Here is a 25,435-nt window from a genome sequence, read left to right as displayed (position 1 = left end):
GCAGAGCAGGAATGGACTGTGAGCCTCCGGGCATTTCCATATACACCCCGTGGTTAGAAGCTAACTTCTGAAAACAAAAGCAGGAGAGATATAAAGGAGAAAAAAAATCCATATTAATCCTTTGAATCTGTATTCACCTCCTGTGAGTGAATGAGAGCTTTTAAAAATATATCTTTTGTCTCATTTTTCTTTAGTATGGAAAGTAAATTTTCAGCGAGAAACTTGAAAGACTTTATCAGTTTTTCCTCCTTCTCTTGAGAACAAAGTGCTCTTTCGTCAGGCCTTTTATAACTTTAAATGTGAAACTCTCTCCCAGCATCATCATTTCTGAAGAGACAATAAAAGCCGGTGCTAATGCTGTCATTTCTCACACTTGCTGCTCCCTCTGAAATTATATTTGTTTATATTCTGAAGACCTTATGAAAAGAAAAAGTGGTCAAACTGTTGAGTTCATGCTCTGTGGGGTATAGCAAAGCAGAGAGCATTTGGGCATTAGCACCTTTTAGAGGGAAGGTGATAACTGTGCAGAAACTAGTATTTCAGAACCTATAAATAAAAGTAATATATTTAAAAAGAACTTCACTAAAGACTTAAGTGGCAACAGCTGAAGGACCTTTTCAGCTGGAACAAATCTTAACTTTTTCTTTCTGCTGTCAAACTGCAACCCCAGTAAATCCTAAATGTTTTCTGTGGATTTAGTGACTGGGTAGAGTTACAGTAATTCAAAAGAAATTCATGTCCTTGCCAATGCCTATTAGTCACACTTGCTGGAATTCTGTCTGCTCTGCTCCTAACACCATCTCTGTGCCATCTGGATCCCTTAATAGCGTCTTCCCAACACATACATTTTCTGCTCCATTCAATAGTTTCTTGTTCAGCAACAGCTTTTCCACATGGCCATGTCCTCTTTGCAGATGGGGCCTCCATGAGACATGTCCTCATCAGCGATATCCACGCTGCTCTACAGGCAATCATGTAACACATCTGAGAACATTAAAAACAAACAAAAGAAAGATATAAAGGGGTGATGGTGGGGAGTTGTCACTGGTTAACTCCACTGAAAAGCTCTGGACTGAGAGAGACTTTTGGAAGTGCCTAGACGTTGTTGAAAATCAAACAGATTCGCCCGTTCTTCCTTTCTAAAATAGAAGCAGCCTGGCCTTTCTAGCAGCTGCTGGTCACTATCTGAGCACTTTTTAGGTAGACTGAATGCACATGGTGGAATGTCTCATGATTCTCACAAGTGTCATTTCAGGAGACCTGAGGCTGTAGGTTTTTTTTTTTTTCTCCTTGTTCCCTCTTCTAATTTGGCAGTGAAACGCAGTGGAGGCAATATGAAGCTCAGTGTTCAAAAGTGGGAAAATCCACAAGTCTGAGCAAATGCCAGTGAATCTTTATTCTTGCACTAAATTTGATCTTATGAAAGGCTATGGAGAAGGCTTGAATTTACCTTGTGCCTGTGGAGCCTTTGACTCTGGGTTAAGCTGTCTGCATCTGATGCAGGAAAAGTCTTCCAGAAATGCAAAGAAATCTTTGCCAGAGTTTAAATATTTTCATGTTTTCAAACCCGTGTATGGAGAAGAAGTTGCCAAATTTTCCAGAAATTAATCCAAATGATTTTTCCCTGTATCACAAAACTTGAGAATGGTGTCAATATTTCAGAAAGTAACTGATGTTTCTTCCTTCCTTGTGCCGCAAGGCTGCTTTTAAAATGGGCACCAGCATTCATTCCAGGCCAAACATTAAGTTGATAGATGGTTGTGCGGTGCCCAGATGTTTCTGTACTCTGTTTTTTGTGGTTCTCACATGAATTTATCTTGGATTGTTCTCCCTACCTGAAAGTAACTCCCATATGTAAGAATTTGAGGCATGCAAATTGGTGATAAAATAGCATCACATATCTTGTGCAAATGTCCCTGGACAGAGAGAGCACAAGGTGCATGCAGACGCTGGTGCATCCAAAAGCAGTACACAGTTGGCCTTGTACCTGAATTTATGTAAATGAAAAAAATCAACTGCCAAGCAAGTAAATATTTTTCAATATTTGACTGTCGTATCTTAACCACCAGCTGCAAATGCTTCATATATATAAAGTGTTTATATATAGATAGGATTTCCCTTGCTTCTCTCTCTTTGCCATTGGGAAGAGTTCCCCAGGGCTGGAAAGCAAAGCTAGAATAGCACAAACTGTTTGCTAATGGTTCTTAATGCTTTCCCATTGGAGATCCAGGACACTTAACAATGTTAAAAATAGGTTAGAAGAGGGATAAGTAGTGAAAGCGCTAGTCAGTCCTAAAAACCTCTCTGGTACAAAGAGGTTACAGCAATGTTCCTGGTCCTCAGCACAGAGGAAGCGGCAAGTTTTGTCTCTGAAGGAGAGCAGAGCCAAGGCAGTGTGGAGGGGAGCTTCCCGCGCCTCGGTGGGCTGACCTTCCCCCGTCTGGAAAGAAGGATACCCCGATGATACCCAGATAGCTGGGGTACTGGGAAGGAGCAGGCATCTGAGGGATGAGCCCAAGAGCAAGCTCATGGGGGAGAGGCTCTGAACTTCAGCCACGCTCGCAGGCGCTCTTGTGCGTGCTGCCGGTTGCAAAATACGTGGTCCGGGTGTCTCTGCTGCCTGACTGCAAGCGCCCCGGGCTTTGACTCACAACTCTTTCTTCGGTGAGGCACAAAAGGTACGAATAAATTATTAAATCTTAAAATTGCAGGTGATATAGCACAAAAATACAGTGACTTGAACCTATCCTTGTTATAGCTCGCTTCTGTCTCAGATCTTTGTCAAGTGTTTTCCCGTGTTTGCTATGAATGATTTTTAAAGGGCATCTAAGAGGCCTGAGCTTAGACCTCCACATGGAGAGAAGTTCTGCAAGCAGATAACAGCAACACCACAGCTTATTTGAGAGGCTGGATGGGGACAAATTTGTTCTAAATTAAAATTCAACTTGTCAAGTATGGAGAAAGTACTGATGAGAGTCCTTTGTCTGGCTTTGACCTTTCAGTAGCTGCTGTGCGGTTGTTCCTCAGAGAAAAATGTTGCTGCTCTTGTGGCCTGTTCTGCAATCCATTTAGAAACACGCCGCTAAAAGCATTAATTCCATTTTGAATTTCCATTTTTTCCGACCTTTTCAGTCTTCTGCTTCTTCAGCATCCTCCATCCCCGCTAGCTTTGTGTCTCTTCTGGAAATTATTGATGATCTTTTTTAATGGCCTAGACAATGCTAAAAGCTGCTCCTCGGCAGTTTAGAAGCTTCCAAGAGTGAAAAAAGATGATACTTGATAATATCTGAAAATTACCAGCAGGGGTCAGGCTTACAAATAATTTAAGCAATTCAAGCTGCATATTTATAAAGGAGACATTTCTGTGCTGAACATGTTGTAGATCAACCAGCTTCTATGGAAAAGTTTGTAACTTTGCCCAGTGAATAGGAGAGACGACTTCTTCATTGTACCTGAAATTTCTGTTGCATAATTTTGAGATATTGGCAGATGGGTGCACTGTTTATTGTCACGGTGCAAGGATTTTCAGCTTAATTTAGATCATTTAAAAGTGAGTATTATCAAGCAAGATAATTAATGTTTTAAAAATATTCTGGAAAAGGATCCTGAGAAAATTGAATGCAAAGATCAATGATAATATGCATTAGTTGCACAGTTAATCCCAGGAAGTTAACATGTGAAAGGTGAGGTTCCTGAAGCAGCATTAAGGTTTTTGTACTCTGTACCTAAATGCAAGCAAAAATGTTATATCGAACGTTTTATAATAATATCCCCTGCCTGACAAGTTTGATAGAGTTCTCTGAAGGATTCAACAATCATTTGGCTAAGGCTGATGTGGTTGATATAATATATTTGACCTTTCAAAAAGCTTTGAGCCAAAGGTCACAAAGAAACTTTGCTTTGATGGAATAAGAAAGAAGGTTCTTTGTTGGATTAATAAGAATATAAAAGTCACGGAGGGCTGGCTGTCCCAGTGTACTGTCTGCAGGGGTGGCCGGTGGTAGATGACCATGTGAATAGGGTAAAGCTACTGGGGTACTTCGCCAGAAGGCTCTCCTAGGTTCTAGTGCCTTGTCTTCAGGATTTCCTTAGCCAGAGATAATATAATGTCTTTCTACTTTGTAAAGCTTGATGCATTTTTCTTCCATTAATTTGCTTATGTAATACAAAGTTAAGAGATGGAAAATCAAAGAATAAATGTTGTTTTCACAATACCGGGGGTTTTTCACTAGGTCCTGGAATGGTTTTTATTGGAAACTTGTTGTCCAGCACAAAGAGGAGTTTATGAGTAGTGAGGTGACAGAATTTGAGTTAATATGAAACTATTCAGCTTATCAGACTGTTCAGAGTTTCAGAAGACTCTTATGATGCTGCTCGAGATGGGAAATGAAGTTGTATGTCAACAATTGCAAAACTGATGCACATAAGAAAAAACACCTTTACTTTTGTTCCCACAATAGTGGGCTCTAAATGAGCTGTTATCACTCAAGAATGAGATCTTACGTTATTGTGAACAGTTTTCTAAAAATACCAGGTAAGCACTCAGTAGTTAAAAAGACAAAAAGAATACTAGGAATTACTAGAAAAGAAGATGAGAACAAAACAGAAACTCTCATTATACCACTGAATACATCTGAGTGCTGTTTGTAGTTCTAGCTTTTCTGATAGCAAAAAGTCTATATACAGCTTGAAGAAGAACAAGGAAGGGCAGTCAAGATGAGCAGAAATACGGAAAATCCTTGATGTGAGGAAAGACTAAGTTGAGATTCTTCAGGAAATAATAGGGGAGGCCTGCAAAGCGGTATGGAGAGGGGAGTATGGTACAGTTATTCACGACTTTTCATAGCAGAACTAACAGGCACTCAGTGGAATAATCACATGTGAAGTATAAAACAAAATGAACTAATTTTTCGTACAGTACATAATTAAATTGTGGAACTTACTGCCAAGGAGTGTTGTGAAGGCCAAAAGTATAAATCAGATCAAAAAGAGATTTGATGCACTCATGGAGATTTTAGCTGTTGGTGGTTACTAAATGTGATGGTCTGGACTCAGTCTGTGGTTCAGGAAGTATCTAAGTTGAATTTGCTTTATATTCAAGTTGTATATTTTTAAAATACTTCTGCAAATTATATTTTCATCATACAAACTTGTATCTTTTAATCATATGTTTTAACTGCCTCGGTAGTGTAGCTTTGTGGTACTGAATACAGCAATAATCTGATACTGCTTGTGATTTCATGTTTTACTTGATTATTTGTGGTGGGACTGTGCAGGGACACAGCGTATTAACTTTCCCTTCTTCTCCAGGCTGAAAATTGAGGAGCTGGAAGCTGAACGCAGCAAGTTGGAAGAGGAGAACAGATCTCTGGAAATGAAACTGGAGAAGCTAACTCTGCAGGTAAGAGATGTGGAGGCCCAGAGCAGCTGGAGAGCCTGACTTGGTCCATTCACCATAGCTGTTCTAACAGATGTGCCAGAATGCTCACATCAAGCAACTTCACTTCCCTCAATCTGGGCAAGGCATTTTTTGGAAGCCTATGCAAACTGCACCAACACACCTGTATCTCTGACCATGTTATTGGAGTGTTTTGATGTCAGATGCAATCACGCAGATGCAGTTGTCTTTTTAGATGCCTTTGCCTAGAACCTCTTCTTTGGAGGTTTCTTGGAGCCTTAAAAACTGTTCCATTTTAAATAACTCCACTACCATAAGTTGTCTGTCTCCAAATTAGTTTGTGCCAAAGTGGGAGTGTAGACAGGGCTTAACAGCATGGAGCTGACAGGAAAATTTGAGCTCCGTTCGTACTGAAGACTCCACTGCTGCTATCAGCGATGGAGACAGAGACCACCAGTTGGTGGCCTCATTAGGTAGTAGTTTTCCAAGCCAGGAAGCATCAGTGATGTTGAGAGGATGACATGGCAGCATCTCCAGACCACAGACATGGAGAGCAGAAGGTGGAGTCAGAAGAATGAAAGAGTGTGTTTCTTTTGGTGTGCTACTGTGGGTGTTTTACCTTTTCCTGAGGTAGTGCTGTCCTATATGGCAGAAGGTCTTCAGCTTTTCACTCTGGATAGATCCATGAAGTCTCACCCTCCTTGAAGGAGGGCAAGGGCACCTGCAGCCGTTGAGTGGACTGTCTATTCAGCCAGCTCTCATTCTGGGAACAGCTTTCCTGTGCAGAGGAGGGGCATGGGAGTCGCTTCAAGCTTTTATAGTGTTTCCTGTTTGAAAGGTGCTGGAGCAAACAAAAACCTGAATCTGTTTAATCAAAGCCCATCCTGCTATGAATAGTGTTCTCTCTCCCTTCTGTTCTCACTGATATGCTGAACAATTCGGCATTGTAGCATTCCATTCTCTTAATTTTTCTTTCCTTCTCTCTTCTTTTTTTCCATTTTCGTGTAAATTGCTTCATCGTAGAAAACCTGCAGGTTTGAAATTACCCAGATTTCAGACAGACCATTGATTTTATCTTGACACCTATTAGAGGGGAATCAAATTTTTTTTTTTTTTATTACCAATTCCTAGAGACAGGGGAAGTGACAGCTTTGATAAAGCAGGGAGCTGAGAACTGCTGAGCATCTCTGCTGAGCCATGTTTAGTGTGAAACCTGTCACCCGTCTCTCCTTTAATTGGGTTTCAGTCATCAGAAGGAGATGAAAGGTTTGGACTGGTGTTTGGATGCTTAGGTCTCCAACAAACACAACAGCAGCTTTGGTTTCAGAGCAGATTGCAGCTCACTCAGGTCACATTTAATCTGGCAACGTTGTCTTACAATGGTTGCTGGCTTGCCAGGAAGGTCTGACCAGAGGAATTCCCTGTTTTCTTTGTGATACCTAGAGATGCTTTGCTTTGTTTCTTATACTGCTCTTGAGATGCCAAAACACCAAGCTTTTTAAACTGCACATTCAAAGAGGAAAGGTCCAAAGTCTTCAGTGTAGTCTTGCTAATTGTCTGCCTTCTGGTCCTCGGTAGAGATCAGCAGCAGCTACTGTTTGGCTAGCTGAGCTTTCACAGTGTAGAAAAGTAATGTGGTGATAGGAAGAAGATGGGACCTTCATACAGTGGTAAAGCTACTATACAATAACAGTTGTACTGCTCACCAAAAAGGCTTTGAAAGCTCGTCACAGGATCCCCATGACGTATCTGATTAATGGTGCTCTCTGAATACTGTATTGGCAGGTCAGGGCTTTGTGGAGGGAGTGGGGGAGAACAGGAACGACCTGCAGATAGAGCAGAGTAAAAGTTATATGGGAAGGATGAGATAACATGTAGGTGTGGAAAAAGAGAAGCAAGGTGATCATCTGGCTTAGCAGGTCTAGGAAAGAGAAATCCGCCAGTCCCCCAAATGGCTAGTTAGTGAGCTGAATTAAGGTAATCATGCTCTTAAATCTGCTTTGCCAGGCTGAGGACATAGCTTTAATTCTTCATTTAAGAGGAGGTAGCTCCCCTTCCTTAGCTTCTCACTTTACTTGTGTCTTAGAAGACTGGCTGCCAAAAGCAGCTTCTCCAAAGGTGGAGGAGTAGAGAGGAGAGTATAAATATAGGAATATGTAAGCTGAATGCTGAAGTGTCAGTATTGTTCAGTATGTGCCCAACTGAATGGTCAAGATTTCAGAAGTCCTCAGAGGGGAAAACATCAGCCTTCCCATTTTTTGTTCACCTTGAGAAGCAAATATCTTGACAGGCCAAGCTTAGAATGACTTTTTTTTTTTTTTTTTTTTTTTTAATAAACACATTGGGAGAAGGTTCCTTACAGTGGGAACCCGCTAAGTTAAGGATAAGCTTAGAAATTCACCTCTTCTATCAGCGCTGAGCAAATATGCTGAAAATATTACTATACACCCAGATAAGGTCACTGAAATGTTGCCAGTTGACATGTTATTTATTCCCATCTCTGAAAGAAATCACTGGGAAATGATGGGTTAAAATAACTTCTCTTTATCACAAAGGGGAAAAAAAGGCAAGACAAACTATATATAGAAATCACAAGAAAATTTTACTGAACAGAAAGATGATTGAAATTACAAACATGGGAAAAGCATGGCATCAAATCAAATAATGGTGTAAGAGAAAGTAGGGGGCGACATTAAACAATGTAGGATGAGGGTGATTTCTGATAAATCTTTATCTGCAGTTCCTTCTTTTTTAAAATAAAACCTCTGACTTTCTGGACTTGTATCTACTAAATGAAAGATGCATAGGAGGGACATACTGAAGTTGTGAATTTGGAAGAGGAAGAGGCAGGATGCAGAATTAAGGCTTTGACTGCTTTACACTGGACTGGACTAAAGTCTGTTGAGTTCACAAAGCCATGTGTGGTAAATGAAATCTAGGGAGATACAGTTAATATTTGGTAATTTAAAACATCAATGTTTGACTGTATTGATGTGTGGAAAGGAGTAAAGTCTCAAAAATGTTTGCCTCCTCTTGCATCATTTTGTATCCGAGTATTGGCACATGAATTTTGCTCATCTCTGCTTTGGCTGCTGCTAACAATAGCCCACTTTGTGAACCACAGGACCCTGATGGACTGGCCAGAGAGCAAGCGAGCATTTGGAAAGGTACTTTTGTATTAGATGTGTGATTCACACTCCCTGAGCTCAGTATTAGCAAATAAAGAAACTGAGATACTGATAGCGATCCACAGCAGTGTATGTAACATCTGACATCTCTTTGTATTCTGTGCTTGTGTGGGGACAGCTTGAATTATGGCTGAAGGCGCTTTCCACCTCCACACACCCCTTCTTCCAAAACCCCTTGGCTCTTGACACCTAGCTGCAGGCTGCATTGATTTTCCTTCACTGGTATAAAGACTTTAGCATGGATATTACTCACTGGTCAGGTCTTTACTGCTAATAAAAACCTCACATTACAAAAACACAAGAAATGTTGGGACTGTAGAGAAATGACGCCCTGCTGAGGGTGCCTGCCCATCGCCCAGGATATTATCTTAAGAAAAACATTTGAACTGTGGCTCAGGAGAGGGATTCATATAATACATGAAATATATGAAAAGAATGGGTTTAACCAAACAATTTTGTCTCCTCTCCTCTATCCTTCTTTGTTTCGATGAAGCAAAAAAGGCTTTCAGGAAAACAAATGTGCTATTACTGCTTGGCCTACGGTGGGCAGACTTGCTGAGATATCAGTGGAAGGTTTGGTTTGTTTAGTTATCTGAAACGATCTGGACCAACTTCCCAAGCCGCTGGTGGAAAAGTGCAACTCGATGCCAAGAACAAAGAGACTGATCAAATCAGTGCTTTTTGGATAAAGTGGGAGGAAAGACTTGCGAGGAGTGTTCAATTAGCATTTCTTACTGCTAGGAGCCTTGTGTTTACAGGCAACCAAGCGGATGTGAAGTGTTCCTTATGCAAATACTACTCTCCTGCTTTTCCTGCTCTCCTCTACTCTTCGAGCTGAAGGAGAAGAGATTCTTCAAGTTTGGCTGCTTCAAGTAAGATTGATTAAAATCAGCTGCAGTTTGACTTAATTGGATCCATATGCTTGGAGAGGGAGCAGGACTAGTTAGAAGTCCTCGTAATTAGTTCACAGCTGGTTGGTGAGAAAAATGAACCTCCAGTTAGAGTTCAGACAAGTGGATCTGTACAGATAGAAGGCAGGGAGATGTTTTTTACACTGAGACGTGTTTGGGCTTGAAAATCACCTCTAGTCCCATAGCCAAGCTAGCAGCCTAATCCCTTTGAGTGTGTACATGTACATTTATGAGGCTAACTGGAAGGAGTCTTTATTTTCTTGCTCATTTCTGAGTAAAAGGAATCACCTGTGGATGCTGGCCATCAAGGAAACCTGAACAGTGTCCCTGAAAGCTGGGAGAGGATCTCACAGACTAGGTGAGACCATACAAGGGTAGTTTGACTCTGTGAAAGGTTCATGGTTTGGCACAAACTCTGAACTCATCAACTTTCAGTGTGATGCCCTTGGTCACAGTAATAACTAACTGTGTTTAGCCTTTCTGCTGGTTAGTAATATAATAGCAACACTCATAAAAATGCAATATTATTCATACATATTGAAATAATTTATTTTTGCCCATTACCTCAAAGAGCCTGGAAAGAGCTGACTCGCTACGTGGCTTGGGGAGAGTCATCAGAAGACTTTCCCCAGCCAGAAGTTGCTATTTATGGTAAATTTTGCTGTTGGAACAGAAGGGACTGAATTCCCTATTACAGTGTCCATGAAGGAGCTGCCTAAGAAAAACATAAATGTACTAACGAGGTCATGCTGACATGACTTTATTAATGTGTTTCGAGGTGTTCATTAATGCATGTGCAGTAGTTACTTTCTAAATGTCTAACTTCGCTGTTATTATCGACTGTTTTACAATTTAAGATATTAATCTGGTTAAATTAAATCTTGGTTTCTCCCAGGCTTTAAATTATTTATTTTTGCACAAATTAAGGTGTAAACCACTTGTCGACTTTGGTGATAGTTGTGTTGTAGCTGTAATGATTTGAAGATAAGAAATAAGCAAGTTCTGCAAGCAGAAATATTATCATTTTTTTAGTAAGAGTAGCTGATATAATTGGTAAAGTTAGATACAAATAGAGTGGATGTCTGAAGAGTTGTCCTATCTGTCTACTTTAGGCCATTTTAATTGGCCTCCCTAAGTTAGCATGGACTTGTGGTGGCTGGTCCCACCAAAGCAGGAGGCTCTATGCAGGGGAGGCTCTGCAGGGAGAGTGGGTGGCTGCTGTCTGCTGTATTAAGTTCTCCAGGAGTCAAACGTCCATGGACGATGAAGGTGCTGGGGCATCCAGAGTGCTCTCATGTTTCTTTTTTCCCCGTCATCTCTGCAACCTTTGTGGTTGGGCTAGTTTCCCTCTTATCCTAGCGCTGTGTTTTGAGGGACTAACAAAACATGGAGGAGCTGTACCCCAAGCACAAATTCCTCTGTGTGGTGGACAGAGAACGTTTCTCCTCTTTAAGCATTAATGACTCATTTTATAGTTAGGATTTTGGCGGCCAGGCAGTAACTAGCTTGGAGTTAAGAGCCCAAGGCAAAGTTGAGGTCATTTAACAGTCTAACTGTTCATTAGGTGACCAGTGAAGAATGATAAATGAATCATTTATGCTGTTATAAAACTTAAAGGGACATTGTCAACCTTTCAAGGTTCCCTAATTGACCTCTCAGATGCTCAGGAGTCTTCTTCCTGGATTATCTCCATGCTTTTCCTTTCACAAACTTACTGTCCTTTTTCCTTCATCTGTGTGTGCTGTCATCCACATTAGCCTCTGTGGTACAGCTAGTCCTCATTGAAAACCTCAGGTGGTCAAGTTTAGCCCTTTTTAAAAAGAAAAAAAAAAGGCTTCTTAAAATGGGTTTGGGCAAACCACTTGGCACCTCTGTCAGGTATAGCTTTTGGCAAGGATTAGGAACAAATTTGTGTGCTTCAGAAGGATTTAATTATGAGATAGAATAGCTGAGAACATACAGCAGGAGACCCAGTAAGAAGATGAACGAAGCAAAGAAGTGTAGGTCCAGGTCTGCAGAAAGTTGTATCATATCATACTGCCCGGCTCATCCAGTACACTGAGTTTCATGGGAACGTGTGGGAGTGAATGAGGAGCAGAGCGATTTGTGATCCTTTTCACAGACTCCTGGATTTTATCAGCAATAAGCTCATCTTTTACAGGCAAAGATTATTTTCAAAATTTCACAGGCTGCAGCAAGTCTTCACTGGTGTAAGGAAGCGTGTATCTGCTCAAGGGTATATTGGCAGAGACCACTCTGCAGGTCACTCCACAGTTTTGCTCAAAACACCAATGAAAAGTATGTGATAAACATCTATGTTGCCTTGGTTAAATTTATACCATTTCTATTAATTATTGACCCAATAGCTCAAGTGTAGCATAGGCATTTCACTCAGGGATGGGCATTCCTAATTCTTAGTCTCATAGGCCCTCATAGGGCCACAAAAATGATCAGAGGGATGGAACACCTCTCTTATGAGGAAAGGCTGAGAGAGCTGGCGTTGTTCAGCCTGGAGAAGGGAAGGCTGCGGGGTGACCTTATTGTAGCCTTTCAGTACTTAAAGGGGGCTTATAAGAAAGATGGGGACAGACTTTTTAGCAGGGCCAGTAGTGACATGACAAGGGGTAATGGTTTTAAACTAAAAGAGGGTAGATTCAGGCTGGATATAAGGAAGAAATTTTTTACAGTGAGGGTAGTGAAACATGGGAACAGGTTGCCCAGAGAGGTGGTAGATGCCCTATCCTTGGAAACATTCAAGGCCAGGCTGGATAGGGCTCTGAGCAACCTGCTCTAGTTGTAGACGTCCCTGCCAATTGCAGGGGGGATGGACTTGATGACCTTTAAAAGTCCCTTCCATCCCAAAGCATTCTGTGATTCCAAAGGTATTTTCAGGTATTTGCAGCTACCTTTACACTTTCAGGAGTCTCTCCACGACCCAAATGCCTCTACTGCTCACCATAAGCATATAACCTAGACTAAATGGGGTATCCATTTATGACAGATCAGAGGTATGCGATGCTTGCGTAGAACATTGGAGAATATGCACACAGCAAGTTGGCTGTGATTGCAGCAGGAACCGAGGGAATCTGGTACCGTGGGTAACAACAGCACTGGGGATGGTATGGCACAGGCAGTAATGTGCTAGGGTTAGAGGAGCACTGTGGAGTCACTGAGCAAAAACCTCTGCTGTTACACCTTCACTTCAACTATTGCTTGAGCTAGTTAGGTTAAACTATAGTCAAACTGTAGTTTGCTGTGTAGGTATCTCTAGTGTTCACAGTGAACTGCTAAGGGTATATGCTGAAGTGCTACCTAAATGAATGCGAGGGAAAAGAACTTCCCCTATAATGAGCCTATAAATTGTACTAAAAGGATTATATGTGTTATTTGGGAGAAAACACCGTGTATCTTGTGCCATGTAGATTAGGTACTGAAGAAAGTCCTAGAACCAGTGTAAAAGGGAAGGATTGTAGAACCTGCTATGCTCCAAGCCTTGAGGACTACATGAGACTGAATTAGCTGGGGCTATGCAAATATTTGTACATGTTAATTCTGAATACAGCGCATTTATTAGAATTAACAGGACTTAGAAACATTCCATGGGAGCAGAGAGGAGGAGTATAAACATGTCATCAAGTTGTAGATCTGTCATTAGGTGGTTCAAGGAGAAGCTGTTTCTTGGCCTCCGTGGCCCTGACAAATGTGATGTGCAAAGTGGATGTCAAATAAAACAAGGACATGCACAGTACAGACTTGCTAATGTTTGTTAACATCAGGGACCAGGAGTGTGTAGGTTCACATTTGCACAGGGAAATGTTACCAACGTGCCCTTTAAAAAAAATTTTTTAAGGAATTTTCACATTGAATATTAAACACCTGAAGGTCTATAACTTTTACTGCCAGAGCTAACACCGTATTGTTTATTTCATGCAGCACCTTTCTCGAAGTTCTGCAGAAACTGATTAACATTTGCATAATACATTTAACACAAAAATCCATAATAAATTCATTAATGTACTTCTGCCGCTATCCCTGAAAATATCAGCAGTTGTGTGGCATCACACAGCTCATTAGATGAGCAGAAGGGGAAGAAGGGTGAGCTCTAGATTTCCTGAACAGCTCCGAAACAGGGAAAGGTCGGTGCACTAAGCGTCAGTAGCTGAGCAGCAGCACAGAGAGCTCAGAGAAAGCAGGGAGAGAGCTGGGGCAGGGGAAGTGTCCCGCTGGAAAAGGTCGCTGTACCAGTAAACATGAAGCACAAACTTTAAGAGGCAGCATCCATGCTAGAGTAGAAAAATCAGTAACGAGCACAAAATGCAGATGAAGATGCTGCTACACTAAGGAGGAGGTTGCTCCTAGAGTGCATGTATTCTGCAGGGGGCAAACACCAAGAAATTGTTGAAGTCCTGCGGTGGTACAAGAAAGCTGGCTTGAAACAAGCCTTTCTTTTCTGAACAAGTATTGCAGAATGAATTGTGAGGTTTTAAAAGTCGTGCAAGGCTTGGTTGCGTGGCGGGGGTCACTAAACCGCTAAATCCAGGGGGTAGTCTCTGTGTGTGTACCACTGTCGTGAATGGCAAGTATGGTGACAGAGACACCGCTCTATTAGTGTTCTTGTATGATCAAAAGAGCGAGGATGTAAGAAAACGAGTGATTTCAGGTACAATTGCATGCTGAGACACACAGTTGTGTTTATAAAATGCCCCACCCAACATATAATGCTAGCTGAGGAAGCAGTAGTAAGTAGCAGCTACAGAAGGCTCCTGTGCAAGAAGAGCGTTTCAGTGATTCCCCAGAATCATCCTCCAGGTGAAAGCCAAGGCTGAGGAAACAGACACAACCATTTTAAAAAGAGACTTCACTTTTAAGGTCCTCTAATCTTATTTATCACACAGCAAAGAAAAAGCGAAGTTTCAGGAAATGATAAGAGTGACTGTCCCTTTATAGTTTTCTGGTTTTTCTCTGTAGTCATTTGATGGCACGAATTAGTTTTCAATTGTTCTTTTTTCATTTTCTGTTATTCTGCTGCTGCTTTGAATTCTGCTACGATGTCACAGAAACAAAACAAAAATGTTGTTTAGACCCGTATAGGGAAAATAGCGCCTGGCAAGATTTGTTTACTGAAGCTTTGTGCTTTTTTCTCAGATTTCTGTGAATACCATGTCCATAAGTTACAGCTCGCTCCACATTTGGCTTTTAGCTTTTCATTATTTGTTATAATTTCAGCCTTTGATGACCCAATTATTTTCAAATTTTTGATTAAAACAAAGTAATAGATTAGAGTTTCATGCTGTCCTTGTCTTTGCCACTTCTTCTGTTGTGGTCTGGCTTTTTGCCACTCGTCTATGTAAAGTCAAAGTCAGTAATATTCTTCAACGGTTTTATCCTTCTGATAAGGACACTCTGGTTACAGTGCAGGATTTTTCCTCTACCACTTGGTATGTGAACAACTCAACACCATCTCCAAGAGACAGAAGACCAGGATGTGTTACCCAGATTATGGAAAAGAAACAAAGTCAGAGTTAGCCAGTCTTTTTTGTGCGTGTGTGATGGGGAAAAGGGGAAAATCTGCCTGTTTCGTGTCACAGTGAAGAGTGGGCAGCAGTCGTAATGATGTTAAAATACATGTGAGAAAATGGGGAGATACTCTGAGCTGAGGCACTGATGGAGATGGTAGTGTGCTCCAGAGGAACACGTTTTCTTTATGTGACCTCTGTCAGGGAGATTCAAGCATGTGAGATGTTGATATGTTATCTTACATATCCCAGAACCCTTCCCTTTGATCAGACCGACCTACCACCTATTTGACGCCTGGAGGCAGAGATCTATATAAAGAAAATGGGTTTCCCCTAAAGAATTTTATCAAATAGTAGAAAGGAAACTTGATGTGCCTCTGTCACTCAAATGCTTGGCGTTGAGCAATTCGATCTGCAGTCCAGGCTTGCTGGGGATCGGAGCTTGTGATGTGCCTGGGGAGACCCAGGGGCGTAAGCAGGGAGAAGTAACATCCCGATGTCAGAGAATCTCTGCCAGTGCACCCCAAATGCAGTCGGATTATGATATGATCTCTTCCCAGTCTAAGTTTCCAAATTTGCCTTAATTTCCATTTGCTATTGTTTGATAAGACTCGAGAGAGACATAGATGCAGATGAGTCAGAAAAAAGTAATTGTTTTTGACAGCTTTCCTACCTAGATTTGAAAGACAGGTAACAGTAGAATGGAAAACAATGCCTAATTTAGGTAGAAGGCCTGTTCTCTTTAAATGAGGATAGACAGTCAGGATGGCAGGGTAAGCAAAACGCTGTGGAAAGAGCAGCATCTTTGTATCTTTTTTTAAAAACCAGTAGCACCACATGAGGCGATTCTGTGTGTGCAAAGGAGTGGTGGTGTCTGTAAAGCCCAGTTGTGTTAAATACAGGTGGGAGGGTTCCCAGGTGATCCGTCACATCTGTGTTTACCCAAGCGTCGGGTTCGGCTCATCAGGAACACTGCTCCTTCCCCTGATCAATGTTTAAACCCCATGTATCTTAAATAATACAGAATCTGTGCCTGTTCTTTGCATTTTTGGCAGGACATTTAAAATGAAATAAAAAGTCTCTGAAAACTATTGTGCATGTTGGACACAACATAAGATGTTCAGTCGGGATTGTGACCTTTCAGAACAAAGACGCTGCTTTTGAAAAGGGAGTTCATTGTGCTTCTGGCTCTAGCAAGATGAAAAACTTGAAAAAACAGTAACATGAAGGCTGCGCAGCAAAGATGAGCTCCACAGAGATCCTCTCGTGTATTTTTGGTTGTCTTCCAGTGGATGCATCCTTTCTCTCTGCGCAATACTACCACAGTTGCAATCAGTAGTAATTACAGACATTTTCTCATTTTTCTGAGTAGGGGGATGTGAAAAGCTGTTGGCAGGGCAGTGTCTGCAAGGGAGCTCAGCTGTGGAGCTGCTTTGCCTCCAGATCCATCACAGCTAGAGTTGCTGACCTTAAGGTTATTTCCCTAGGAGTCGGGGATTGCTCATAGGTTGATCCGTTCAGTGTGCAAGAAAAAGCGTGATTAGATATGTGCGAGTTATTATGATTAATATTATCATGGTGCAGCATTTAAAGACACCACCAGTGAATTTAATTTTGTTTATATATATATATATATATATGTTTGCAGACAATTATTATAATATGTGGTGTTGTATTTATATATAGATGTGACTTGATATATATGGGTGTAAAATAGGAAATGTCACCCAGATTGTTTCAGCAGACTCAGACTGGAGTGTGGTCAGATGGATGGTAAAGGTGCCTGAACGGAGAGGGAAATAACTGCTCGGGAGGGAGAACGGAGGCAGGGTGAGGGCTGGAAGTGCTTCCCTGGGCATGCTGCAACCGTGGCTGTTGTCAAACCGTTCACTTAAGGTTCGCAGAAGTTGAAATGAAGGATGTGGCAGTATCGTAGACATTCATTAGGATCCTCTTCAGGTGGATGGTGGAAAGGAATAGTGATTGTATAACATATGAAATGGTTTCCCTGGTGCTGCCTAGTGGCTATGCTGTGGTGGCATGTAGACGCTAGCTTCTAGTTCTGAGTAATTTGGGGATTGAATGTACAATGTCTTTTGGCTTTTCTGCTTTCCCAGGGTCTCTGATATCTTCTGAGTGTGATGCTGCTGTTGACGCTAACTGCTTAGAAGATAGATCTGCGTCTGCACCTGGAGATTTTTCTGTGGTCCATTCTCTCAAGCATCCTAGAGAAAAAAATACTGGACATACTGCAAAACAGACCTATCGGTCAATTCACCAGTGTATTCCTCCTGAGCCTACCCTCTCATCCCCCCCATCTCAGCTCCTTGGCTATTCTGTTCAACTTAATGCTCTTTACTGATGTTGCATGCTTCCAAGGGATCAAAACGATAGTGCAAGTCCTTTAGGTATGTGTGAGAGTTAGAGATGATGCCCTTCTACCAGTTTACTCAATGATCACTTGAAAACTTGTTATTGGGCAAGGCTGCTTCTGAAGTATTTATTTCTTTAGGCAGTCAGATCAAGATACTGTTGAATTCACCGCTTGGAGCAGTTAACTCAAAGCCCTTCAGAATCCAGTAGGTTGCCCCACAGCCATTCCTCTTATTGTTTCAGTTTATCCATAAATCTCTCTTATTCTTGTAAATTCTAAATGAAGAGATGACTCTCCCCATCTGAAAAGATTTCAGTGCTGCTTGAAGTCTGCTTGTACTGACAGAAAAAAACAATTGAGCTTTGAGCTTGAACTGAGACAGATAAGATCACCAGGAGATTTCCACAGCAAATGCAGAATATATTCTTCTCTAATGGATTCTTAGTGCTGTCTGGCAAGTAATTGAATTGCTTGGGTAGGAGGGAAGAGGGGACTGGGTTGTTTTTTTTGTTGGGTGTTTGTTTTTTTCAAGCTCCCTTATTTTGTGAGGGTATGAAGTGAAAGACAGTTTCTCTCCGTGACCCAGGATGTCTGTCAGACATAGGGGAAGCTAATTAAAATGTCACTATATGTACATGAGGGTGATGAGGCAGAAAGGACCGATCACATCCTTGGTTCAAGGGACTTGTCTGTGTCTTTGCTTCTATCTACTCACTGTGAAATCTGCAAGTAATTCATGTTCTGGGGTTAGAAATGAGGCCATTGGGTAAATCTGGCCTCTTTCTCTCTCTGGAGTAAAGCAGAAAATAAATTAAATCCATTCTTGCTCTACTGCAATTACTAAGACAGTCTCACTCCAGCTGGGCAATAGCAAGGATGCTGTTTCCTGCTGTCCCATCATAGTCAACACTGCTACGCTCTGTGTCGCCAGACCAAGTGCTAGGAGAGCTTAGCACCGTGTCATCTGGGAGGTTTCCACAGCCTGTCTGTTTCAGTGCATAGCATGTGAGGGGACAGAAGCAAAGCAGCGTCCTCTTCTTTCGCATCCTTTTGTTTAAAAGTACGAAGTATGTCCTGGTAAGCCAAGGGAATGATGGAGAGAGATAATAGCACACCCTTTGGTATATTCTTTGGAAACACTCAGATGGCAAAGAGGTGGTCCAAGCCATACAGGCTGCATCATTGAAAAACACTGAACAACAGCAGAAGAGGGGAAAAAAAAAAAAGGATGATCATCAGGGAAATTGCTATAATGGTAAGATAATTAGAACGCAGAATGATTAACATTAGTCAGTGTGCTGCATTGGCAAGGACTATGCAAGTTGACATAATAGGCCTCTTCCATATCAAATGTGTGGTTTTTCAGCATTCGGTTTAACACTTTCATGTGACTTTAATAGAGTTTACAACTGAAGCAGGCATTTGGTTCTCATGAAACGTTGCAGAGTACTCCTCTCCTGTGGCTACTGGAAGGACCTCCTTGTTTTCCCTTTTCTGTCTACTGATTACTGAAGGATAAAAGCCACTCTCACCATAGAGTCCTTCCACATTGTTTTGAATGATAGCCAGACATGAATTCCTAAGGTGTACTCTTTCTGTTGTGCCTGATGAAAGTGGACTTCCCTAAAAAAAAACCCCTCTCTCAAGTGTTTCAGAAAAAGGTCGTTGTCTTCTCAAGGAGAAAATATAAAAATTCAGGAGATCTGATACTGTCATTCTCTTCTAAAAAAGACTTTTATAATTGTCTAATGCATCAAAAGCCCCTGCCTGTTTATCTTTACCCTAATGCTTGGAGAATGCCCTAGCCAGCCCTCCTGTGTGGACCCCTCGTAAGCTGCTTTGTTTTGTCAAGACTAAACTGGTGCAAGAAGCTACATTTAACACCACTTTTAATCACTGTTTTTGTAGCCTGGTTGAGTTTGGAGCAAAACTTTGAATGCAGAAGTACTTCAGTGAAACCCTTGTGGTCCCCCATCTCTACCAGCTGTTGCGGACTGGTGAACATTTGTTCTCCTTGACTACTAGCAACCTCACTTGCTCATGGACCAGGTCATTTGACATTTTGTCTCCCTCCATTTTCACTGGTTGCTTCTGGCTAGGCTTATGATATTTTTCCAGGATCTGCAGTGGCTTTCCCCTTGCTTAGACATTGGCTGGTGGCCGTTGTCTGCTGTCTGTGCTGGGGCACTCACAGTAGCACGAGCTTAGCTTTTCCCCTGCCTCTGCATGCTGCAGAGATCCAGATCCCTGTTTGGCACATCCTTCGTTACAGCCGATAAAATCTGATGGTGCTTTGTGGCAGAAAATCCCCTGACCTTCAGTACTGCTTTTTTTCCTCTCACCTCTTTACTATGTAAGTAAAAAACATTTTTTCCCTAAAGAGTGGGAGAGCACACTGCCCAAATTTCCCCTCTCTCCTCTGGTGCGCAGCGTGCAGGGGCCCTCCGGTCGCTGTAAGAAAGGGCCGTCAGAAAGGAATTGCAGTCACGCAGCTGTGCAGTGAATATGTAAAGAGTGTTTCGTGTGGTTTGTGTTTTGTGGATTATTTTCTCTCTCCTTCTGACCCCACCTCAAATGAAATTCCTGCATTTCATCCGTTCCTCTGGGTTGGGCAATCAGCAGATACAATCGAGGTCTGTAAGGAGGCAGTGGTCTGGCATACAAAGCAGTCGCATTAGGACTGAGGAGCCAGGACTAATGGGGAGCAAGGCTGGTAACAGAAGACGGAGAAATATGGCAGAGTAAGATTCATTAGGGACCAGATTCAGTAACTGTAAAATGATGAGAAGTTTATGATCAAAGGCTTACTTCAAGCATTTTAATGACACAGTCATTTAATCCATTTAAAGCAGATAGATAAGGAGTTAAGTGAAATCTACAGCAGTCATCTTTCTGAGCTGTTTATGAACCTGTTACAGGCTACAGATCACTGTGAAAGGCACAGGATGGATGCCTGCTGTAGTAATTGAGTAGTATATAATGGGCTACCAGTCTTTACAGGCAAATTTACATATGAGGTCAGTAAAACTTAATGCAAAGGCTTGTGGTTTGTCTTAGAAGCGTGCGTGGCTCCTCAGCTATTTTTAAATGTGTATGTTACTAGCAAAAGTACTGAATGAGGGAAAGGGCAGAATTATTTTAAAACCTTTCTGTGCCAGGATATTTAATTCCCAGTGGGTGTATCTCCTCTGGAAGTAGCATCAGTATAGGCTGTTGTAGTGACAAGGTTCAGATGGGCTCTGACACCTGAACCACCATGTCATCTACCATAGGAATTACACATCTGAAAAAAACTGGTGAGGTCAAGGGGGCACAGAAGTTGTTTCTCATCTTTCCCTTCCACTGTTGGACTTGTGCCACCCTCCATCCCTCTCTTGGTCACCATCCTCGGTTAGTTAACTTCCTTCCCAGTTTTTCTTGCCAAACACTTAAAAACTCTGTTTGGACAGTTGGATAGCACTTTGCTGCGTGCGCTGATGGAGCACGGCACTCTCTCGATCCCTCTTTCTCTCTAGCTTTTAGCCACCTGGCCACTATGAATTACTTGAAGCCAATTACAGCTGGAGTGCTCTGTGTATCTGCAGACTGCACCTTTTTCTATTTCTCAAGTAGTTGTTCTCCCCTTCAATACTCCTCTTCCAACACACACAGGCACGGGTTTATAACGTAGCTAACAGCTATGTCCCACATACTCCTTCAGTAAAGGAGTACTTTCCTTTCATTAAACGCTTAGTCTCTATACACACACTTTTCACAGCTGTTGAGAAGCAAGCAGAGGGGGCTCTTTCTCTACTCACGGCTCGAGGCTTGTTGAGCTGCTGGAAGCAAAGTAGTCACTGCTGCTGCATTGTTTAAGGCTGTGTTACAGCACGGGCTGTGTGTGATGCAGGCACAGTAGCAGAGTTGGTATCAAGCTGGTAGGGAACAGGGAGAATTTCCAAGGGCTCTAGGCCATCTTGTTTTCTACTTGCACAGAAAGTTGCTGTCCCGCAGTGGTATTGATTAGTTTTAAAATAGGGAGGTGATAAATGGAGATTTCAGGTGCTTCTGGTAGATGTGACTGCAATGGATGGAGGTGTTTAAATCAAGCCTGGAATATCTTCCCCTACCTCATGCTGGTGTTCTTGCTCATCCCAGGAGGGATCTGCTGACGTCTAGCAACAGCATGGTCCCATGCAGGGTCCTTCTCAGCTTTCTTCACTTGTGCCTTGCACAGGAACTATCTCCATCCTCTTATTCCAGCTTCTCTCCCTCATTCTAGCTCCCTTTCTGCTGTGATTTTTGGGATGCCTGTCACAGCTGCTCAAAGGGTTGTGCACGTTTGAGAGAGACCAGCTAAGGCTGAAGGTTGCAAATCCCTTGCAGCGTGCCACGACAGCCAGACTGTAGATCAGATTTTAAGCAGCCTTGGGTCCACTGTCTGTCTGCATGTTCCCATCTCCTGAGAGAGAATTGGAAAGTATTTTGCTTGTTTGAAAATAAGTAAAATTTGTCTTTAGAATTTTAGTACTAGCAGCCAAATCTCTCATTACTTCACTTCCCTGTTGCTCGTCAGTGTCCCTGTGTTTTTTCAGGTACTGTTCTTTCCCAAGAGCTTAGAGACTAAGCACTTGAGAGCTCACTTGTAGGGAGTAATATATAAAAACCTGGATTTTAATCCACCTTCTGCCTCCAAGTACCTTGTTCTTTGAGGGTGCCCATTGCACACTCTCTATTTTCACATGACTATTTCAGAGATGAGAGTGATCTGGACTAGCAGCAGCTGCCCAGATGGGGGCTGGCAGTGCAGCAAAGCAACCTACACACAATAAAAGTAGTTTCCCACTTCCAACCCTGTGTCAGGGACACAGGAACAAGTTGGTAATCTCCTGAAAGCAAAGGTTGGCTGGTTGCTGTGATGCTCGCTGCCCTGTTGTAGCACCCTAGCAAAACTCATCCCTGACAGAAGCACAAATCAGCAATAAGGTTGCCATAAGCAAAAAACCACAGGACTCAGGCTCTCGTTCACTTATTTATGAATATTTGGTCAAGGAAGCTTATTTCTGGAAAAGTAAAACCTCCCACATAAATGTTCATGAGGTGTAGAGGCAGGAGAGAAAGCTCAGCAGCAGCAGTGAGAGGAAGATAGTGCTACAGCAGAGCTGGGGGGCTGGTAACACTGAAAGGTTTGGGGATGTGGCCAGTTTTATCGACTGTGCATGGATCTGGCAGGCAATAAGGAAGGAGATGTTACAAATCCCAGCTCTGTTGTGGGTATTACAGGGTGTGAGAAAGTTGCTTCTGTGGAATTTATGGATAATTGCCCTGAAACTTGGTCCCTTGTGCTGAGGAGGGGGTGCTCAGGGCCTTGGCTGTAGCAGCCCCTGTTGATGCGGTGTGGTTTGAAGAACACAGCATGAGGGAAACAATTCAATGTTGAAAGAAAATGGTTTTTCGGTAAGCAATTTCCTTTGACCATCTATTACACCTGTCTTAATCCACCAGATTTGGTACATTGTCAGATTCTGGTACAGTTAAGTTTGCCTGGACCTGAGCAGCTTTGGCCCTTCTTGGGCGCAGCTGATTGATCTTTGCAGAAGTCGAGCCCTTGGGGCCACGTGCTCCTCCCGAGGAGGCTGCATGGACTGTCCGACCTGGTAACCCAATGTTTGCTGACCATCTCACCTGGCAGAGCAGTGCTCCTGACTTCACTGGTTCTTTGCCTAGTAGTGCTTAGTTTTGAATAGGAGACTATCTCATTTAACGGCTTTTGAGAGGCAAACACATTCGTGTGTGGTTTAACTTAATATACAGGCTGCAGAGCTGAAGTGAAGGCACTGATCGGTTCTTACAGTTGAGATAGCATTCAGAAAACAAATTAGAGTTTGCAGTTGGTAAGGATCCAGGCAGAATTCATAAAATGGAATAGTATTCTCAAGTTCAACATGGACAAGCTCATTACTGATCCAGAGAAAGCAGGCGTGTATTGAGGAATTAGGGATGTTTGGGATCTTTTCTTTTTTGTATAGAGAGGCAGGCATGTTATGGTCTCCTCTAGGGCTTTTTTAATGTGGATTAGAATTATTAGCACTGGCTAGGAAGTAGTTGGGGGGGCACCAAGCTTGAGGTTAGTGGACCAGGTTTATCTATTACAAAAGACCAGTTTGTAGCTGACTGCTGAAGCTGGCTTTCTCAGTGTGCCAGCTCATGGTGTTCCAGGTGTTTCCTGAGGGCAGAATCATAATTATTTATCTCTCTGAACCTCTGCTTGATGGAGATTAAGAACCACAATCATGTTGTTGTTACCATGACATGTACATGCTAGGACAGAAATAATCTGAGATTACAGGGGTAAATTGTGCTTGTTCAAGGTGTTTGCTTCCCTGTTCCACTCTGCAGTCCTTTAGGTGCCTTGTTGTCTCCAAAGGTGCTCAAAACTAAATGGCAGATGCTGCCTTCAGAGGGCAGCTGTGGAAGATGGATGTGTGACTGGCAGCAGGGTGTTGGACAGGAAATAGTTTATTAAAGCTCTGACTTTAATGAAGATGAACATGTGTGCAGAATGGTTCTTTTACAAAGAATGTGTACACATGTGGTCAAGAGGGATGTATGTAGAGATGCGTTTGTGTTTTGTGACTTCGTTTCTTGAGCTTTCACATCTCAATCCATCTTTATTTCTCTCTTCAACATCTCCCAGAAAAGCAGAAGTCCTTAAACTAACTTAACTGCCTTTAAAACAGGATGGAGACTCCCTGACGTAAAGCCTAGTGACCAAGAACGATGGCAGGTGACAAACCTGTTTCCATTCTCTGATTTTTTGCACTCTAATCACCAAATAACCCTTGTAGTTTTCCAATGAGCTGGATTACATCTGTATGGATCAGCATGTGCATGTTCAGGTTGTCGTTATGACTGTGAAAAAGACATTTCCTTTAGGGAAAAAAAGCACAAACTCAGTGGCTGTATCTTAAGTGTCATTCTGCTTTTCCATCACCTGAGGATTTGAGCAGCTCTGCCACTCTGAAATATTAAAATGAACATAGATTTGAAAGTATTTTTATATTTAGAGGCATTTATTCTAATATAATTTCTCTACAAATTAAAAATCTCCTTGAAAAAGATTAAAGTGTCAGTGATAACATCTAGGTTCTTGTTATGTCTAAGAGGAATAAATGCTGAAGTTACAGAATTGTCTGGAGGCTTAGAAAGTAAGCAGGGGAATTAACGATGTGAGAGAGAATGGATGAAAGTATTGGATAACACTTTTTTTGAATTGGAGGAGGTGGAATGAGTTGAATTAAGAGGTTTATGGCCAAAAAGAATACCCATTTAGTCTGACCTGCTATATAACACAAAAAATACAGTTTTACTTAGAGAAATCTCTACCCAGTGACTTGTGGTTGCTTGACAGCTTCTTTTTAATAAGATATCAAATATTGATTTAAAGATACTAAGCAGCAGACAATGTATTGGTTTCCCTGGTTAACCATCGCTATTAAAAATATATATTATTTCCAGTTCGCTGACTTTACCATGAGCTATTGGGTTCTCGCTATGCTTTTGTTTGCTAGATTAAAGAACCATCTAGTGTCAGATTTCCTCCAAAGACCCTGATCAAATTGCTTCAGCCTACTCCATAGTAAGTGATATAGTTTGATTTCCATTCATTTCTCATTGTAAGCCATGTTTTTCAGACAATGAATCATTCATGGAAATCTTTTCATAACTTTCCTTAATTTTCAACAACCCTCTTATGCATGCATACCTCACCTGGATGCATTATCACTGTAGTGGTCTCATCAATGCTGCATTCAGAGACAATATTGTTTCTTTAGTCCTACTCAGTTTTCTGCGTAGGTACGTAAAGATTCTCACTGTTCCTTTTTTTTTCTCCCCGTAGCATTAAATTGGAAGTAACCCTCAGTTATTAACCATGGCCAAAAGCCCTCCTTGCAGACATTGTCTTCTAGAAAGCACCTGCTGTGTTGTATACCTGAGACTACATTCTGCGCGTCGGGATGTCTCATGATGCATTTGAATTCATGTGCTATGATTGTGCCCAGCACAAT

The 25,435-nt window shown here is 42.0% G+C and overlaps 1 protein-coding gene across 6 annotated transcripts in view; it reads left to right on the top strand.

Annotated features, from left to right (window-relative positions):
- The window catches only part of MAD1L1 (mitotic arrest deficient 1 like 1), a 385,042-nt gene that overhangs the window by 215,479 nt on the left and 144,128 nt on the right, over positions 1-25,435 (top strand). For all 6 annotated transcript variants that reach the window (XM_087732706.1, XM_087732708.1, XM_087732710.1 and 3 more), the window contains exon 15: positions 5,311-5,401. In XM_087732706.1, the coding sequence (XP_087588832.1) occupies positions 5,311-5,401 (91 nt within the window). The remainder of the gene's footprint in view (positions 1-5,310; positions 5,402-25,435) is intronic.

Source organism: Nipponia nippon, unplaced genomic scaffold (assembly GCF_047370975.1).
Source record: "Nipponia nippon isolate SJK-2023a ecotype South Korea unplaced genomic scaffold, ASM4737097v1 scaffold_5, whole genome shotgun sequence".
In the NCBI taxonomy this organism is placed as follows: domain Eukaryota; kingdom Metazoa; phylum Chordata; class Aves; order Pelecaniformes; family Threskiornithidae; genus Nipponia; species Nipponia nippon.
The sequence above is the reverse complement of the archived record's forward strand: the minus strand, read 5'-3'. Positions and strand labels throughout refer to the sequence as shown.